Here is a 19,316-nt window from a genome sequence, read left to right as displayed (position 1 = left end):
ATTTATATTTTTTTGGTGATAGGTAGAGAGAGGGAAGTAAATAACAGCCAAGTGGTTCAAATTCGAGACCTCCTGATAAGTGTGTCAATATGCGATGTGTCATCCATGCCTTGTCAACATAATAGGCACGGTTTGATGGACACATATAACCAACACTATTTTGGTAGATGACTCATTGCTACCATCACAAATCATTAGAGAGGGAAAGAGAGAGAGAGAGAGAGAGAGAGAGAGAGAGAGAGAGTTTGGGTCTCTAGGTCCTCTAATCATCTCGTGGTTCAAGGAATCGGTATATGATCATTATATCAGGTGATTTCATATTTGAATCAACAGATTGTGATACCGATTTTACGTTGATCCTGTATTGACATATCAACACGTTAATTTTTAAATTTTTTTTTATATATATTTAAGAAAACAAGGGGTTGATCTGTCTAACTGATCTGGATCTAATTCAAATCAATATTGGCTGAGACTGATCCTGATTCCTAATCTCAATATCGATAACTAAAACCATGAATCCTCCTCAACCAAGTTAAAATTTAAATTAATTTTATTAAAAAAGGGGTGGGGGGGGGGGAGTGAGGGGGACATTTACTGCTATAAAGTTTAAAGTTTAGGAGGAAGGACCATTAAGTGCAGGAGGGAGTGAGTGGGACAATTACTTCACTATAAGGTTTAGGGAGGAAGAACCATTAAGTACTAAAGAAAGCGTTTCCCCCACCCACCAACCCAATTGGCATTGAAGGTATATCTTCATATTTTTGTTTTCTAATTTTCTTTATTCAGTTAGTAAATAATAAGAAAAAATATATCAAAAAATTAAAATGAAAATCATATATATATATTGGTAGAAATCTTTGTTTCATTTTCTTGATTCCATTTTTTAAGCTTTTGGTCGAGTCTAAAGTCATTCTGATCAATTTAGCCAGATTTAACTTGAACCAAAGTCAATGGATATAGATTTTGCCTCTAATACCTCGAATTTGGAAATTTCTCTCTCTCTGTCTCTCTCTCTCTCTCTCTCTCTCTAAAGTTTTAAAACTCAGGTTGATCTCCAAATCTGAAAAATTTATCCTTATTTTATTTTTTTATTTTTAAATCAGTTTTAGGAATTGAATTATCCTTATACCTTACATGTGAATCGATATTGAATTAATTAGGATGCGTTTGGTTGCGTAAATCAAATGGATGACATTCTCTAGAATGACAATTCTTAATTTCTTGAGCTGTTTGGTTTCACTAGGATAACCCTCATAAGAGAGGTACATGCTTTCACTAAATGACCAAATTACAAAGGATATCTCTCAAATCTGAGTTTATGTCAACACCAACATTTAAATTTGAGAGATTTTCTTACACCCTAAGTATAAAAAGGCAAAGTGAAGGTCATTCTCAAAATTTCTTCCCAACCCACTGACTTTCCATTGCTCCTCCCAAAATCGCTAGTCCGATATCCAATCCGATTTTAAAACCCCTCCCGCCCACCAAAAAAAAAAAAAAAAATCCACTATATATGGAATGTAATAGTGGGTCTCTCTCTATCTTCACTATGGAATGTAATAATGAGGGCTCTCTGTCTGGTAAAAGTTACTATGAAATGCAATAATGGGGAAATAAATTTACAACATACTTTGGCTTGATTTTGCTTTATGGAAGGCCTCTCTTTCTACAATTATCTAGATTTTTATGGTAGGAATGTTCCAAGATCATCCATCTTTTAACATTATTTAATATTTTTTATTTTGCCAACTGCTGAGCACAGTTGGTTTAGGCGCGGCTTGATTAGGATAAGTCAAAAAAATAAAAAAAAAATAAAAAGATTACATTTATTTTATCATAAGATATTTTATAGAAGAACTTATTAGTTTTATATTTTTATTTATTTTTCTTGCCATTTGATTTTATTTTGTACATGATCAACATGTATACTTGAATATGATTGAATGTGAAAAAGAATCCAATCATATGATGAAGGTGGAGTTCTTCATGGGTGTTTAAAGTAATAATGATCAAATATTATCATTTCCAAAACATCATCTTGAATTTTAAAATGGATGTAATTTCCTAACTTTTTATTAATTTAAACAAATTTCACAAAATATTTTATAATATAAAAATGACAGCCTTTTAAAAACTAAAAAACACAAGAAATGACAAAACATCACACAATGGAAAATAAATTTATTAAAATGTGTTACGATATTCTAATCCACAGGTATGAATTACGACAAATGTCTTGATGCTCTTGTCCCTTTTGCTTCCATATGTAGCTCTCATCATTTTATAAATAAGCACAAATAGCAAGAAATGGTAGAGTGTTAGATCTTATTAGATCCTTATAATCTAACAGCTCACATTTTCGTTTAGTTGAAGAGAAATGTGAATCAGTATGACATGATTCACACAGATGAAATCCACCACAGAGTGCAGGTTAACTCATACGAAAATGATTCTCATTGGAGGACTTGATTCGCGTGGCTTGTAGAGGATCCAAGTTAGCTCACATTTCGTCTAATTGAAGAGGATCCAAGTTCATATGTAACTGCTCCAATATAAGGAACTATCTATGATCTCGTGTGAAGCGAGTGAATATCGGACCAGTAACTAATGGCGAGTCATCCGACCATTCGGCATATGTCAAGAAGTTCTATCAAACCAGACGGCGCCGGCATTTCAGGTCAGACTTACTACTTGAACCCGTGGGATCTGTCCCTGCTCTCCTTAAACTACATCCAGCGGGGTCTTCTCTTTCCTAAACCTCCTCCGACCAAAAACCCTTCCATTACAACCATCGACCATCTCAAAGACTCCCTTTCCCGCACCCTCGTCCATTTCCTCCCCCTGGCCGGCCACCTCGTCACGCATAAACAAGATGACCGACCTGCTTCTTACTCTATTTCTCTGAATTGTAACAACCCAGGAGTGGATTTTGTCCACGCTATTGCAGATGTTACCATGGAAGATCTCCTCTCCCCCGTTGATGTTCCCCCCATCGTTCAATCATTTTTTCTGCTAGGCAGAGCTGTCAACCACGATGGTCACACCTTACCTTTATTGGCCGTGCAGGTGACTGAGTTACTGGATGGTATTTTCATCGCATGCTCCTTCAACCACAGCGTTGGTGACGGTACTTCCTACTGGAATTTCTTCAATGCATGGGCCGAGATATGCAGGATGATGGTCAAGGGAAACCATGATTATGATCACATCTCGCACCCACCAGTCCTAAGACGCTGGTTTATCGATGGCCATGGACCCATAATCAACTTATCGCTGGTTTATCGATGGCCATGGACCCATAATCAACTTACCTTTCTCTCACCATGATGAGTTCATTGACAGGTACAGCCCACCCGAGGTGCTAAGACAGAGGTTCTTCCATTTCTCATCACAATTCATTGGGAGGCTCAAAGCTAAGGCCAACGCTGAGTGCAACACCACCACCATATCCTCCTTCCAAGCCTTGTCTGCATTTGTCTGGAGATCTGTGACACGGGCAAGAGGTTATCAAATCAGTAACCAGAAAACGACTTGCAGGTTAGCCATCAATAATAGATCAAGACTGAACCCACCATTATCCAGTTACTACTTTGGAAACTGCGTTGAAACTGTTGGTGCAACCGCCACTATTGGAGAACTGCTCAGCCATGGAATTGGGTGGGCAGCATGGCTATTGCACGAGGCAGTGAATGGCCACACTGATGGCAAGGTGAGGGAGAAACTGGAGGTGTGGATGAGGAGTCCTATCATTTACCAGTATCGCAGTTTCGTTGATCCATGTACCATCGTGATAGGGAGTTCACCCAGATTCAATATGTATGGGTGCGACTTTGGGTGGGGAAAGGTAGAGGCTGTTCGAAGTGGGTCTGCAAACAAGTATGATGGGAAAGTATCTTCATACCCAGGGCGCCAAGGAGGAGGAAGTGTGGACTTGGAGGTGAGCCTTCTGCCAGAATCTATGAGTACTCCCGAGTCCGACCAAGAGTTTAGGGTTGAAATCGTCTGCAATTCTGATCTCGTACAATTCCGTGTAATACCACCTTCAGGAGGTGACACGTGTATTGATACCAATACAATGGTCCAGATCTGGTACAATTAATAAAATATTAAATCAGTGAAAAGGCATTTAAATCAGATCTGGACCATTGTATTGGTATCAATACACGAGTCACCGCCTGAAAGTGGTATTGCACGGAATTGTATGAAATCGGAATTGCAGACGATTTTTTTCCCATAGTTGTGGATGCAGTGGTACCGTCCCACCACCACCAATAATGTACCATCTTACATTATCATGTCACTTGCAGATTTTTTTTTTTTTTTTTTGAAGGAAATAGGTGATGCAAGATCCTCTCTTGTGGACCAGGACCTCCACTCCCACCGATTGGATGGTGTGAGATTATTGGAGAAGGCTATGGTCCAGGAGAGGATCTGGATTTGTAGTAGGGTACGTAGTATTAGAAGAATGATCTACTGTTCCTATTGTATATGTGGGAATATATACGACTATATATATATATATATATATTACCCTCATAATGACAGAAGTTGAGACAAATGTTCGATTCTCACATGTACAATCAAGTGATTGTACATGCAATGGATCTAATCTCTAATATGGGAGACATCTTCTCCAACCGCTAAAATGTACATCCAACCATTAATATGGCCTTGGGGTGTGTGTGCAGGTCTCTCTCAAGCACCCCAGAATATTGATTGTAAAAGCTAAAAAATCACACATAAAATTGAAACGTCTCAAATCAAAATCAATCAATGTCATCACATCTCTTCTAGATAGGGAATGCAGGATGACCACAAATACTGATATTTAACAAGGGAAAATTTAGTAATATCAAATGTGTTGATCCATTACGCATCTTCTAATTTGAAAAAGTAGTGGAAAATAATCTTTGTTCTTTTCCTAGAAAATCTATCAGTTCCTCCATCCAAATAGTCCCAGAAATAATGTGTCGTCCTACATAAGATTCCCCCCCTCCTTTTTTTTTTCATCGAATCGGACAAATATAAAGATGCCATGAAAATTGACAAAAATTATTAGGTCTTGGTCGTCAATCATCTCCAATGAAGATATAACAACAACTCATACTGTTCAAAATTTACTGAATCAGATGTATGACTATTAAACACGAAAGCATAAACATATTTCCGAAGGCACTTTTCAACCTCAACACAAATATTAAGCATACCTCTTTTTTGCTCAAGTTCAGCAAATAATTTGTTCGACAAAGAATGGATGCAAACAAGAGAAAAAGAAATAAACTCAAATCTATACTCCACCTTTGGCATTGTTTTTAGAAGATAAAGAATCAAGTCTACCAATCACCAACTAACAAGATTCAAAATTCAAGAAAATATGAACCTTGGCTTCCCAATAGCGTCCCATACTATGTCGCTAAAACTGATACTTGGAGGATTACTCCAATCTGTAGATGCTCTAGTTTTTGCAGCATACCTTGCTAGCTAGACAATCTACAACCATGTTAACTTCCCGGAGGCAATGATGAATGCACCAATTGATCTTATTCAAGAAATCCATGTAGAAGAGCAACATTGTATGAAATTCCATGGAATTTTTTCCTTCATAACACACCAGACCTCAGTTTGCAAATCACATTCCAAATCATTCCACATTATATCTAAAAGCTTAGCAACACGGATTGCTTTGAAGAACGCAGTGAAATCCACACTGAAATTTGTAGAAATCTCTTGGAACGAAGCAAACCAAAAAATAGTAGAACCTAGGTGGTTCCAATGATCCTGTTAGCTCCTGCAAGACCTGGATTGCTTAATGAACATCCTTCTATGTTGATTTTATAGCAACCCACGAGCAAAGGAACCCAAATATTTCTTTAGTCACTTTTAGGACTAGGGAGAGCCCTCACCAGCTGAAGCGAAACAGAATAATGTAAATCCTTCACAGACTTAATAGCCAAATGAAAGATAGTAGATACACCCTTCAAATCATTAAGAACTACTTTAACCACCATAGACGATGATCTATTGCAATTGCCATAATTCTACGGTTCCTTTCTAGCCAAATCTAGTAAAGACCATAAATAATTATAACTGACCAGATTTGCTTACAGGTCGAAGTTCGAGTCTTTCTTTTCCACCAAGAAAAAGAGTCTACAAGAAGATTAAGTTTGTCCTCTTTTGCTTAGCTAAATGGAAGCGAGCTCATGTTAAGGATGTTGATGATGAGGTGGGTATGAAGATGAAGGAGATTCAGTTTATCCAGAGTTTGCCTTGTCATCCGGATTTGGCTAAGAGGGAAGTGACAATTCAGTCTGAGTTGTCCTTCTTGCTTGACAGACAAGAACCTTTGTGGAGGCAAAAATCTAGAATCTAGTGGCTAATGGAAGGAGAAAGGAGCACCCGTTTTTTTCATTCTTCTACCCTACAACGTAGAAGTAGAAACAAGATCAGAAGGGTGAAATCTTTGAGTGGAGGGTGGATTGAGAATGAGGGGGAGATTGATAGGGAGATTTTTTAGTTTTTTGGTGAGCTGTACACCTCGCAGGGAACTTGTAATCGTGAAGCTGCGCTTCAATTTATTGTGCCAAGGTTTACAGATGAGAAGAATGTAGAAATGCGTGCTCCTATTTCAAACAAGGAGGTGAAGGATGCGGTTTTTTCTGTGAAACCCCTGAAGTCTCCAGGCCCTGATGGCCTCCCTCCAATTTTCTTCCAGTCTTATTGGTCCTGTATTGGCCCAGAAATATGTATGGCTATGCATTCCTTCTTCGAATCGGGGTTCTTGCTTAAAGATTTGAATAGAACTCATATCCTGCTTATTCCCAAGGTCACTTTTTTTTTTTGCTAAAGATCAGCAAAGAACATCATTAATAATCAAAGAATGGAGATACAAGAAAAAGCAAAAACCATTGAACTAAAAATCCACCTTCGGCATGGCCACCAGCAAACTTTTAGCCCAATCACAATATCTAAATAAACTGAAATCTAGGCCTTCTCTAAAAGTCCCAACTTACATTAGCTAAAACAAAAGAAGGAGCTGTTAACCATGAGGCAGAAGTTGTTGATCTTGCTCCATGCTTTGCCAGCTTATCTACAACGACATTTTTTTTTTTTGGCTAAAAATTCATTTGTGTCAGCAGTGACATTAACTTCCCTGTAACAATGTAAAATTACCCAATTTATCTCATTCAGAAAATTTTTGTAAAATAACCATCTTTGCTCGAAACACCATGGAATTTTTTGATTCCTAATGCAAGATACGACTCTATTGGTGTCACACTCAATCCAATGATTTTCAATTCCCAAGATCTTCACATGATGCAGGCCATGAAAGGAGGTAGCAATCTCAGCCATAAAATTAGTCCTAATGTCTTCATAAAACGAGAAGCAAAGGAGTGTTACCTTTATTATCTCAGAAAATTCCTCTTGCACCTGAAAATCCTAGGTTTCCAAGGGAAAAACCATCAACATTAAGCTTGCAATAAAGAGGAGGAGGAAAAGTCCAAAATAATTCTAGAATTTTTGGAGAGGGAGCTCTTGAATTAGTAATCTGGAATTTTTTTGATAGAGCTAAGTCAACCATAGAGGAGACCTTTTTTTTGCTAGAAATGCATTATAATAAAAATAGGAAGAAAAAAATGGAAACAACCAAACAATGAAGAGAAAAAATCAAACAGAAATTGCTACCCCAACCCCCACCTTCGGCATTGCCATCAGCAGGGGAGAGGGAAGCGCATTAACCAAATCTAAAATTAGGTCTTCCTTCGGCGCCTCTTCAGATCAGCTCCTTTACATGGTCGGGTAAGACAATATTTGAGCCGGAGATCCCCGCCTTTTTCCCTATCTTCTCTCACCTCATCTTAGCCATCCACATCAGGCTCACCACGTGTCGTCTTCTGCACCTAGAATAACACAAGAATAACACGATGGGGAATAACAGAGGATCTGGATCTAGATCCCCATGGAGAGAAGCTTCCCCTTCCAACTAGCGAGCTTTGCTTTAAACTTATCCATCATTGGAAGAATTCTATCCTTCTTAACTCAGCCTTTAAAAATCTCTCCCCCAAGATAATGGGTAGGGAAATGACATTCTGGAATGTGCAAAATATCTTTGATCCTGTGCTTTCTTTCTACAAAGAGGGATCCTAAAAAATCTTTGCTTTTTTTTAGATTTATTTGCTGCCTAGATGAAGCCTGATATTCTTCCAACTATTAAGCTTCTTTATTGCCCTTATCTATGCAGTCATAAAAATTAGAAGATAATCTGCATAAAGGAAGTGGGATGGAGTGACAGTATTCCTTGGTCTAGGAATACTTTTCAAGAAACATTTTTCTCTAAGATCATGCAAGCCCCTACAAAGAACTTCCTCAACAATAATGAATAACATAGCGGATAGAGGGTCCCCTTGACGTACACCTCATTCCATCTCAAAGAAACCCATAGGACCACCATTAATCAGAACAGACAATTTAGAGAAGATTAGAATATGCTTAATCCAGTAAATCCAAATTTGAGAGAAGCCAAATTTATCTATAACATCAAACAGAAAATCCCACTCTAGAGTGTCAAAGGCTTTCTGCACATCCAGTTTCAGCCCTATATTTCCACCAAAATTTTTTTAAACCATCATATTTGATAACACAGACTCAACTCCTATATTGGAAAAAAGAATCTTTCCCTTCTGGAATGCACCTTGGTCCTCAGAAATAATATAGTGCAGGAAAAGAGATAGCCTAGATTCCAAAATTTTAGAAATTATCTTGAAGAAAAAGTTCTCTAAACAGATGGGTTTGAATTGGCCTGCTTTGTGAGCATTTTCGACTTTAGGAATCAAAGTCAGAAAATTATTATTAACCCCTTTTGTAATTACTCCTTCCTCGAAAAAATTTACCAAAGCACGACATATACTTGGGCCAACAATATCACAATAGGAATGATTGAAAGTACCTGGGAAACCATCTGGACCAAGTGCACTGGAAGGATCAAGATTAAACACTGCTGCTCTAATTTCTTCAGGAGATGGAAGAGCAGTGAGGATCTCATTGTCTTGATCATTTGAAACCTTGGGAATCATAGATAAAAGATTGACATTTCTAGCAGCATCCCCCCGCTTATGGAACATCTGAAAATGACTAACCATGCGTTGGCTAATAGCGTCACAGTCAGTGAGTATGCTACCATCCTCCCCCTTAGGCCTTCGAATTATATTTCTGCCCCTTTTGATCTTGGATGAGATGTGAAAGAGCTTAGAGCAACGATCACCCTCTTTAAGCCATCAAATTCTTGCCTTTTCAACCCACATTTTCCCTTGAAGCAAAACTGTTTTGTCTAATTTTGCTCTCGCTGCAGGTTCCTGTCTAAAAGATAAATCATCTAGCCCATTCTTCTCAATGCTCATTTGAACCGACTCTAGGGCTGCCTTTAAAGTCTCAACATCCAAATCAATGTGCGGGAAAATTGATTTAGCCCATGACTTCAAAGGACCTTTTAATTTTATTTTTTATTTTTGAGCAACAATAAACATGGGAGTTCCTCTGACTGGTGCCTCCCATATTTCCTTGACTATCTTCTTGAAATCAGCATGATCGGCCCAAAACCTTCACATTCTAAATGGAACATTAGAAGGCCTAGGCACCTCATTACAATCAACCACAATAGGGGAGGGAAATACTGCAACCATTCCTCATTGCAGAAGCTACAATCAAGTATCACACAAACACTACCACTGACCTTATTGTTAGACCATGTGAATTTAAGGCCAGTAGACTAGGAAGGGAGAAGACTAGCTGAATCAACAAAAGTTGCAAAATCCTCTGCAGATCCTTGATTGAAATGACCAGGGCCTCGTTTTTCATGAGAAAACAAGTAAGCATTAAAATCACCAATAATAATCGAAGGGAGTTGCATACGTGAAACTGAGCATAAATCAAACCATAGTTGATGCCTGTCGTTCCTGAAGCACTTTGCGTGGACCACAGAAACCAGAAATTTCATCCCATTTTCCTCCACTAACAAAGTGAGGAATTGAGTTCTTCCAAAAAAACCACAATTTTGGATGAGTTTCTTCTCTATTATTTGATATGAAATCAACCTCATATCCCAAAGTGCTGAAAAACAGACAAGGACAATGACTAGTATCTACTTTTGGCTCTACCTGACATATAAAAGTAGGATGGTGGTCACGAATTAGAACTTGCAAAGCCGAGTGAGCACGGACATTGCCAACAGCCCTTACCTTCCAATCCATGTGGAGCGCCGAGTTGTAAATCCCAACCCCAAAACTTGGTTTAACATATTCTCAACGTTAGAAATCTCTTGCCTACGAAATCTCTTCTGAGCAGCAGCTGATGATTCAGCCTGAAATTTTCCTTTGACAGGAATAAATTTCTCATTGGATCTTTGGTCTTCCTCACAGGAGCTTGATAGGTGATGTTGTACAATCACTCTGCGACTGTCATCCTGAACAACTAGCATCAAATGAGACGAATCTACTATAGCACCTTGAGAAAGACGCGTCATATCTGTAACAGGAATGACAACTTCCAGCCGACCTCCTTCTATGGGGGTCGCTACTCCTCTGGGAGAAGGACATACCAAAGTTGGGCTGGAACCCACTCCAGGACCCGCTCCTCTTAAAGTATTTGAATTGCGCCTAGTTGATCAATTCTAGCGTTATGGATCTCCTCCAAAATGATAACTGAATTATCATGGGTGTTGGGTATGGTTGCCACATCATCAATTCCCAAATCTGCTTCACAATTTCCTCCAGATTTGGCAATATTTGAAATTCTACCAAAAGAAGATTCAATAATAACTCTTAAGGAATCCGTGTTATTTGAAACTTTATTAACTGCCACCTCAACATTCTTATCTCCATCAATAACGTTAGCTTCACCGCCCTGAGTAGTAGCTGCCGAAAAAACTCGTGGCCTCCGTTCCCATCAATGAACCCGACCAGTTCCAGCAGGAATAGATCATCCCTTTCCCTCAGTTGATTTTTCCTTGGGCAGACGTCAACTCGATGTCCATACCGGTGACATGAAGTACACCTTTAAGGAGGGTCTTCATACTCCACCAATTGCTTGAAGATAAACAACTCCTTAGAGTTTAGGACTTCTCTTTCGACTAAGATCTCCTTCACTCGAGGTTGTGAATCATCCACATCTACGCACACCCTCATAAAGTGACCAAAGTGTGAATCCTTTGTACGATGATCAATTGCAATAGGTCTTTCCACAGTCTTTGCTATGGACAATAGGATTTCCTCATCCCAGTATTCTTGAGGCAAATTAGGGAATTTCACCCAAGTAAGGCGATGGGTGATAGCTTCGTTTTCAAACTTGAAATCTGGCCTCCACCGTTTAAAACTGATTAATTGAACCTCCATTATTATTGGACTTCATTTCAAAACTTGCATCATATCAATCTCTGTCTGAAATCGGAAAAGAACAAATCCTTTTCTAAGGGATTTTAAAATAACATCATCCTTCGCTGCCAGAGACGAATGCACGTTCGTATAGCATCGATACTCTGCCAATAAGAGCAAACTTGTGTTTCTCATATTGACGGACGTAAGCCTCCTATGGAATTTTAATTCTAGTCATATTCCCCACTTTAACAGGCAAGGAAAGACTCTCAATCTATGACAGAATATGGTTTCCAGCTGGAGCATCATATGAACGTTTTTATAAAGGAACAGGATTTGTTCCAACTAGGACTTCCTCACGATGGGAGTCAAGAGTCTTGCTTGGAATGTTCTGCTGAGAATAATCTAGCAGCCGTTTAGCCTCTCCCATTAGAGAGAGCATCTTCTCTCCAAACCATAACTCCAGTTCGCCCCTACTCTCCAGAACTCGCTGATCACCTTCATCAGATGGGGAGTGAAAAACCCCTGGGGGGAACCCTACTCACCTCTCCGCTCTCCATCGGTGTTTTTCACATATGCATTTCCTTTTGGTTTTCACTGATGCTGAGAGGATTGATCAATATAGACCAATCAGCTTATGCAATGTGGTCTATAGAATTTTCGCAAAAGTTTTATCTAGAAGACTAAAGAGATGCTTAGATCTGATTGTGGCCCCTGAGCAAACGGCCTTTGTGGAGGGAAGAAGTATTGATGATCACATCTATGTGTGAAATCTTAGGTAGTAAAGCATGCATTTTACAAACTTAGAATGGAGCTACCTTGGGGTTTTCTCTTTTTTTGTAGGTTTTGCATTTATAAGGCTTTAGGGACTATCGGGTGACGTATCTCCAATTTTACACATAAAGAGGTCCCGTTTCTTTTCATGGTTACGAAAAGGACGAAATTCTGAGCAATATGGATTGTTGCATTAAAAGTACACAATTGTTTTGACACTCGTACATGTGATTATTCTTTTCGGGTAAAAAAAAAAAATAATAATAATGGACAAGAAGAGAACTGAGATGCAGACCAACCCTTCTCTAGCTATCCCAAGGGTACAAGAGAATATTTTAGATGCCAACAAAGCAAGAGGGACCCACACTTGGACATTACTGTAGACACCAAATTTTGTCCCCCTTGGGCAATGATGAAACATGTATTCTCTCTTCCGAAAAGAAATCCAATTCTCAACACAAGTCCAAACTATCCTAGCTATCCCAACCTAAAGCCGTTATGCAAGAACATGCGGAATACAATCGAGCGAAAGACAGGTTAGGAATTCAGCTTGATATTTTTTAAAATGATGCCGAAAGGGTGACCGAAAGTGGGCATTGATAAATTTTTCCAGAATACGACAATTGAGCCTAGCATGTGCTCGATTCCCATATCATTGGATAGGATTCGAAAATACGGTCCCATTGATATCTTGTACAAAAAAAAGGGATACCCAGATGTGACGTCTAACCAAGACGAAACCCTAGCCTAAAAAAACCTTAACCCAGACCAAACCCTAATCGTAACCCTAACCCTAAACTAAATCAAACCCTAAACCAGACCAAACCCTAAACCAAACCAAATCCTAAACTAGACCAAACCCTAAACAACACCAAACCAAACCCTAAACCAAACCATATCCCAAACAAAACCAAACCCTAAAGCCGAACAAAAACCCTAACCTAAACCCAAATCGAAACCCTAGTCTAAACCAGACCCTAAACCTAAACCAAAACCCAAACCTAAACCCGAACCAAAACCCTAAACCTGAACCAAAAACCTAACCTAAATGAAACCCCAAACCTGAACCAAAACCCTAACCTAAACCAAACTCTAAACCCAAACCAAAACCCTAAACTAAACCAAACCCTAAACCCGAACCAAAACCCTAACCTAAACAAAACCCTAAACCCGAACCAAAACCCCAACCTAAACAAAACCCTAAATCCAAATCAAAAACCCAAACCTAAACCAAACCTTAAACCCAAACGAAATCCTAACCAAAACCAAACCCTAAACCTGAACAAAAACTCAAAACTAAACCAAACCCTAAACCCTAACCTAAACCAAACCCTAAACCTGAAAAAAATCCTTACCTAAACCAAACTCCAAACCCAAACTAAAACCCTAACCTAAACGAAACCCTAAACAAGACCCAAAACCTGAACCTAAACCAGAGCCAAAACCCTAACCTAAACCAAACCCTAAACCCGAACCAAAACCCTAACCTATACCAAATCCTAAACCCAAAACAAAAACCCTAGCCTAAACCAAACCCTCAACCCGAACCAAAACCCTAACCTAAACAAAACCCTAAACCCGAACCAGAAACCCTAACCTAAACGAAACCCTAAACCCAAACCAAAACCCTAACCTAAACCAAACCGTAAACCCAAACCAAACCAAACCCTAAACAAAACCAAACCCTAAACTAGACCAAACCCTAAACCAAACAAAACCCTAACCAAAACCAAACTCTAAACCAAATAAAACCGAAAACCAAACCAAAATCCTAAACCAAGCCAAACCCTAAACCAGACCAAACCCTAAACCAGATCAGACCCTAAACTAAACCAAATCCTAAACTAGACCAAACCCAAACCCAAACCAAACCCTAAACCAAAGCAAACCCTAAACAAAAACCAAATCAAACCCAAAACCAAACCAAACCCAAAACAGACCAAACCCTAAACCAAACCAAACCCTAAACCAGGCCAAATCTTAGGCTAGACCAAATCCTAAACCGGACCAAACGCTAAACCAAACCAATTCCTAAGCCAAAAAAAAAACCCTAAACCAAACCAAACCCTAACCCAAAGCAAAACCTAAACAAAACCAAACCCTAAGTCAGACCAAACCCTAAACCAGACCACACCCTAACCCAGAACAAACCCTAACCTAGAACAAACCCTAACCTAGAACAAACCATAATCTAGACCAAACCCTAAACCTAACCCAAACCAAACCCTAAACCAAAACAATTCCTAAATCAAACCAAACCAAATCCTAAACAAAACCAAACCCTAAACCCAAACAAAAACCTAACCTAAGCCAAACCCTAAACCCGAACCAAAACCTTAACCTAAACAAAACCCCAAACCCGAAAACCTAACCTAAACGAAACCCTAAACCCAAACCAAAACCCTAACCTAAACCAAACCATAAACCCAAACCAAAACCCTAAACTAAACCAAACCCTAAACCCGAACGAAAACCCTAACCTAAACCAAACCCTAAACTCAAAGCAAAAACCCTAACCTAAACCAAACCCTAAACCCAAACCAAAACCCTAACCTAAACCAAGCCCTAAACCTGAACCAAAACCCTTACATAAACCAAACCCTAAACCCAAATCAAAAACCCTAACCTAAACCAGACCCTAAACCTAAACCAAACCCTAACCTAAAACCAAACTCTAAACCCGAACAAAAAAACCTAAGCTAAACCAAACCCTAAACCCCAAACCCAAACCAAAACCCTAACCTAAACCAAACCCTAAACCAGAACCAAAACCCTAACCTAAACCAAACCCTAAACTCAAACCAAAAACCCTAACCTAAACCAAACCCTAAACTCGAACCAAAACCCTAACCGAATCCAAACCCCAAACCCTAACCAAAACCCCAACCTAAACCAAACCCTAAACCCGAACCAAAACTCTAACCTAAACCAAACCCTAAACCTGAACCAAAATCATAACCTAAACCAAACCAAACCCTAAACCCAAACCAAAACCCTAATCTAAACCAAACCCCTAAACCTGAGCCAAAACCCTAACCTAAACCAAACCCTAAACTTAAACCAAAACTCTAACCTAAACCTAACCTTAAACAAGAACCAAAACCGCAAGCTAAACCTGAACCAAAATCGTAACCTAAACTAAACCCTAAACCCGAACCAAAACCCTAACCTAAACCAAACCCTATACCCAAACCAAAATCCTAACCTAAACCAGACCTTAATCTGAACACAAACCCTAACCTAAACCCGAACCAAAACCCTCATCTAAACCAAACCCTAAACCCAAGCCAAAACCCTAACCTAAACCTAACCCTAAACCCGAACCAAAACCCTAAGCTAAACCTAAACCAAAACCCTAACCTAAACTAAACTCTAAACCCGAACCAAAACCCTAACCTAAACCAAACCCTAAAACCAAACCAAAATCCTACCCTAAACCAAACCAGAAACCCAAACCAAAACCCTAACCTAAACCAAACCCTAAACCCGAACCAAAACCCTCACCTAAACCAAATCCTAAACCCAAACCAAAACCCTAACCTAAACCTAAACCAAACCCCTAAACTATACCTTAACCCAAGCCAAATCTTAAACCAAACCAAATTAGACCCCCCTAAACTAAACCCTATCCAAAACTTGTCCCCCAACCTACAACTACTCCATGATAAGATTTCCACCGAGGGCTACTTTCGCCTAGCCTACAGGGTAGCTGCCTAGTCTACGGGCATATCTAGAGGCGTAATGGGGTGCCATAGGATTTTTCAATCCATAACAGGGTACCAATTTTCAATGTGAGACGGAGCGCCATAGGGGGAGGGATCCGTGTAAGGCTTACATGGATGTGTAAGCCCTTACACGCCCCTAAACCCCTTTACACACTCCTTTACAAGCTCCTGCATGGCAGCTTTACACGGATCCCACCTTCCTTCTATAAATAGTAACCTTGGGTCACTGTAAAACCCCCGAAAAAAAAGAGAAGAACCCCTGAAGAAAAAACCCTATTCTAGGGACCTTAAAAGTGAGAGAGAGAGAGAGAGAGAGAGAGAGAGAGAGAGAGAGAGAGAGAGAGGAAGAGACGAGAGTCTGTAGAAATTCCAAGCCAAGCTTACTGAAGTTGATGAAATCCTACCCTATTTTCAGAAGTCCACGTCATCCATATCAGGTTATTATGGAACTTCTATTTAAGTTCTTTTGTATTTGATTTCAATATTTTCATTACGGTGCAGAAGCACTGCCCAAATTTTCACAGTTGATTCCAACCCAAGGAATATGCCGCGGTAGCTTTGCCTAAATTTCCATAACTAATTCTGACCCTAGGAATATGACGTGGAAGCCCTACCTGAATTTCCGAAGCTGATTTTGACCCTAGGAATATAGAGCGAAAGCCCTGCCCAAATTTTCACAGCTGATTCTGACCCTAGGAAAAAAGCGCGGAAGCTTTGCCTGAATTTTCAAAGCTGATTCCAACCCTAAGAATAAAGCACGAAAGCCCTGCCCAAATTTTCAAACTGATTCCAACATTAGGAATACAACGTGGAAGCCCTGCCCAAACTTTAACAGCTGATTCTAACCGTAGGAATAAGACGCAAAAGCCCTGTCCAAAATTTTAAAGATGATTCCAATCCTAGAATTAAGACGCTAAAGCCCTTTCTGAATTTTTGAAGATGAATACTGCACGGAAGCCCTGCCCGAATTGCCGCAGCTGATTTCGATTCTAGAAATATCATGTGGAAGCCCTGCTAAATTCCCAAAAATCAGAACCCATGTTCACACCCTAGCATAGAAGCCCTGTCAACTTTCTTACCAAGGTGCCAGAAGTTTTTAATTTCTCCAAGAAAGAAAGAAGAAAATTAAATCGTTGCCCCTGAGTCGAGGAAAATTATCAGAAATTTCACCGTTTTCATCGGTCATTATCATGTAAATATTATATCATAATTTCATTTGCATGTATTATACGTACCTCATCTCCGTATGTATTATTTTATGTGTCTATTGCATAAAATAATGATTTATTGTTATCATTTCATGTATTAATTTTAGCATCTGTTCATTAAATGTAATCTATTTTATCATTTTATCTGTTATCGCATGTGTTCCTCATATGAAATAATGATTATAATTATCATGTCATGGGGCATTATACGTGTATGTAGATGAGATAATTGTATTTTCTATTATTTTATGTAGATTTTATTATTTCATTTGCTTTTAATATAGAGCTATATTTCATGTGATATATCAATAATTTCGTATAATTCTTTCATGCAAGTTTATGTATATGTGTTAGTGTTATTTCATGTTATAAGACTTCCATGCTAGCTTAGGTTGTTAAAATTCTTGGGGAGAATATTTGAAATCCAAGCCTTTGGTAAAAAGATAAAAAATTTTGGGTGAGGTTAGTGCCTAACACCTTTTCACACTCGTAACCTGACACGGACCCCTATCTCTGAAACAGACCAAAATATGAAGTCAAATTTGAGGGTTCCTTCTTTTCACAAGAATCTAACCCCCTACTCGAGCTCGATCCCTTGATCGAACTTGGGCTCCACCATAGGGTGCTAGGCCTTGAATCCTAGATGGCAACTCTAAAAAATCATGCTTTCCCTATCCCCCCATAGTAGCCAGACCTGTTTGGAGATAATTCAATTCATTCACCCCTGCAAGGTAGACCAAGTGAGGGAGGAAAAGAGTGAAAAAGAAGAAAAAATGTATTTTCCCTTACAGTGGCGACTCCACTGGGGACATCAAACTTTCTATACCAGAGGCTTATAATGAAAATTAGAATTTTCTCCCCATCATCATTATTGTGTGTAAACTGTCTATATATTGCTTGCTAATTGCATCATGCATTGTGTTCGAACTGAAATCACTTGACGAGGATACTCCCTATCTTGCCCACACCCTCGGGGAGGTTAGTGCTCGATATACTAAGTACTCTGAGATTAGATGATGTCCACTTCCTATATAAGAGTGCTCAAAGTGAAAGTGGTTGATGAGGATGGTCATTGATAGTTTGAAACCCTCAAGGTAATAGAACATATATGGCCATTCTGAGATTAACAATGGCCACTTTTTGCAATACACTTGTGCACACACTCACTCACGGATACACCTACTCCTGTGGTTAGCCGACTGAATCCATGTAATGTCATGGACAATCACCGATGAAGTCACACCCCTTGATACAGTACCATCTGGTATATCAAAGGAACCACGTACCCATTATTTTCTTTCAGTAATAGGTATATCGGTTTTGTCAAAGGTGGCCTTGTTCTGTCCTATAGCCTTAACTATTGTATCGCATCATATAGGAACTAGATGATTGAACAACTAGGGTACGCCACAAACTGACTCAGTAATTGTTTACGATTCAAGTTAGAACCCTTCTAGCCTGTTTCATCTAGGAAGAGATTTTTCCTGTATATGTTTAAACTTGATCTGTTCTTTGACAATTGGGAATTGGGAGATGCAACTATATCAATTTTGGTTCACGGAACCAGGCCTGTGGGGTGATTCCCGCTTCACCACATTATATTAGCACATGTTCCAAACTGATAATGTCCCACACAAGCAATCAAAGAGTTAGAAATGATTGGGTATTTTCATGTTACGGGGAGAAGCAAAATACCTATGTGAAATCAGCTATGAAGTTATTCTTACATGAACCAACTTGTTTGTTTTCCCGAAGCATAATTTATGTCTAATTTGGGCCCTCCTAAAAAAATGTGTGAATATCAACTGAAGATTGGGCCAAAATTAGACACTTATTATTGGGAGCGAGTAATTTTGTGTGTGCATCATTAAAAAAAATCATCAAAAAAAAAATATAAAAATTAAATTTCTTTGTTTAGGTCAGGCACGATTCTGCATCAAAAAAATGTGGAACTTATTGTTCAACTCACTCCACCAAGTTCATCTAGCTCAGCGTCATCTGAACAACAAGTATGGATCCAGCTAGTGGAAGTTAACTAGATGCCTAAGAGAAAAGGAGAATGGATATGATGCAGTTAGAGTTGGAAGAGTTACATCATTTATTCAACCAGTTTACCAGGTGCCAAACAACCTTAGCAACAAACTGAACCTATTTGAATTCCAGGAGAATACGAGTGGACCAAGATGGGTCTAATGCACCTTGTACCATACCGAGGCTTGTGGTCGATGATGATGAAGAATAAA

The 19,316-nt window shown here is 39.1% G+C and overlaps 1 protein-coding gene and 1 long non-coding RNA gene across 2 annotated transcripts; one reads left to right on the top strand and one right to left on the bottom strand.

Moving 5' to 3' along the window:
- Window positions 1-2,237: 2,237 nt before the first annotated feature.
- Window positions 2,238-4,027, top strand: LOC122062154 (uncharacterized acetyltransferase At3g50280-like; the record flags this gene model as incomplete). The annotated part of the gene is made up of 2 exons (XM_042625845.1): window positions 2,238-3,234; window positions 3,275-4,027. Coding segments are annotated over exons 1-2 (1,377 nt in total), but the record flags the coding sequence as incomplete, so codon positions are not given.
- Window positions 4,028-8,844: 4,817 nt separating this feature from the next.
- LOC122060900 lies at window positions 8,845-10,899 on the bottom strand. Its single transcript, XR_006134495.1, has 2 exons — window positions 10,155-10,899; window positions 8,845-10,031 (listed from the first exon to the last, which is right to left on the bottom strand). It is a non-coding gene; the product is annotated as an uncharacterized LOC122060900 (long non-coding RNA).
- Between the last annotated feature and the right edge of the window lie 8,417 nt (window positions 10,900-19,316).

The sequence above is a fragment of the Macadamia integrifolia genome, chromosome 14 (genome assembly GCF_013358625.1).
Source record: "Macadamia integrifolia cultivar HAES 741 chromosome 14, SCU_Mint_v3, whole genome shotgun sequence".
Lineage (NCBI taxonomy): Eukaryota > Viridiplantae > Streptophyta > Magnoliopsida > Proteales > Proteaceae > Macadamia > Macadamia integrifolia.
This window is presented reverse-complemented; position numbering and strand designations above follow the sequence as displayed.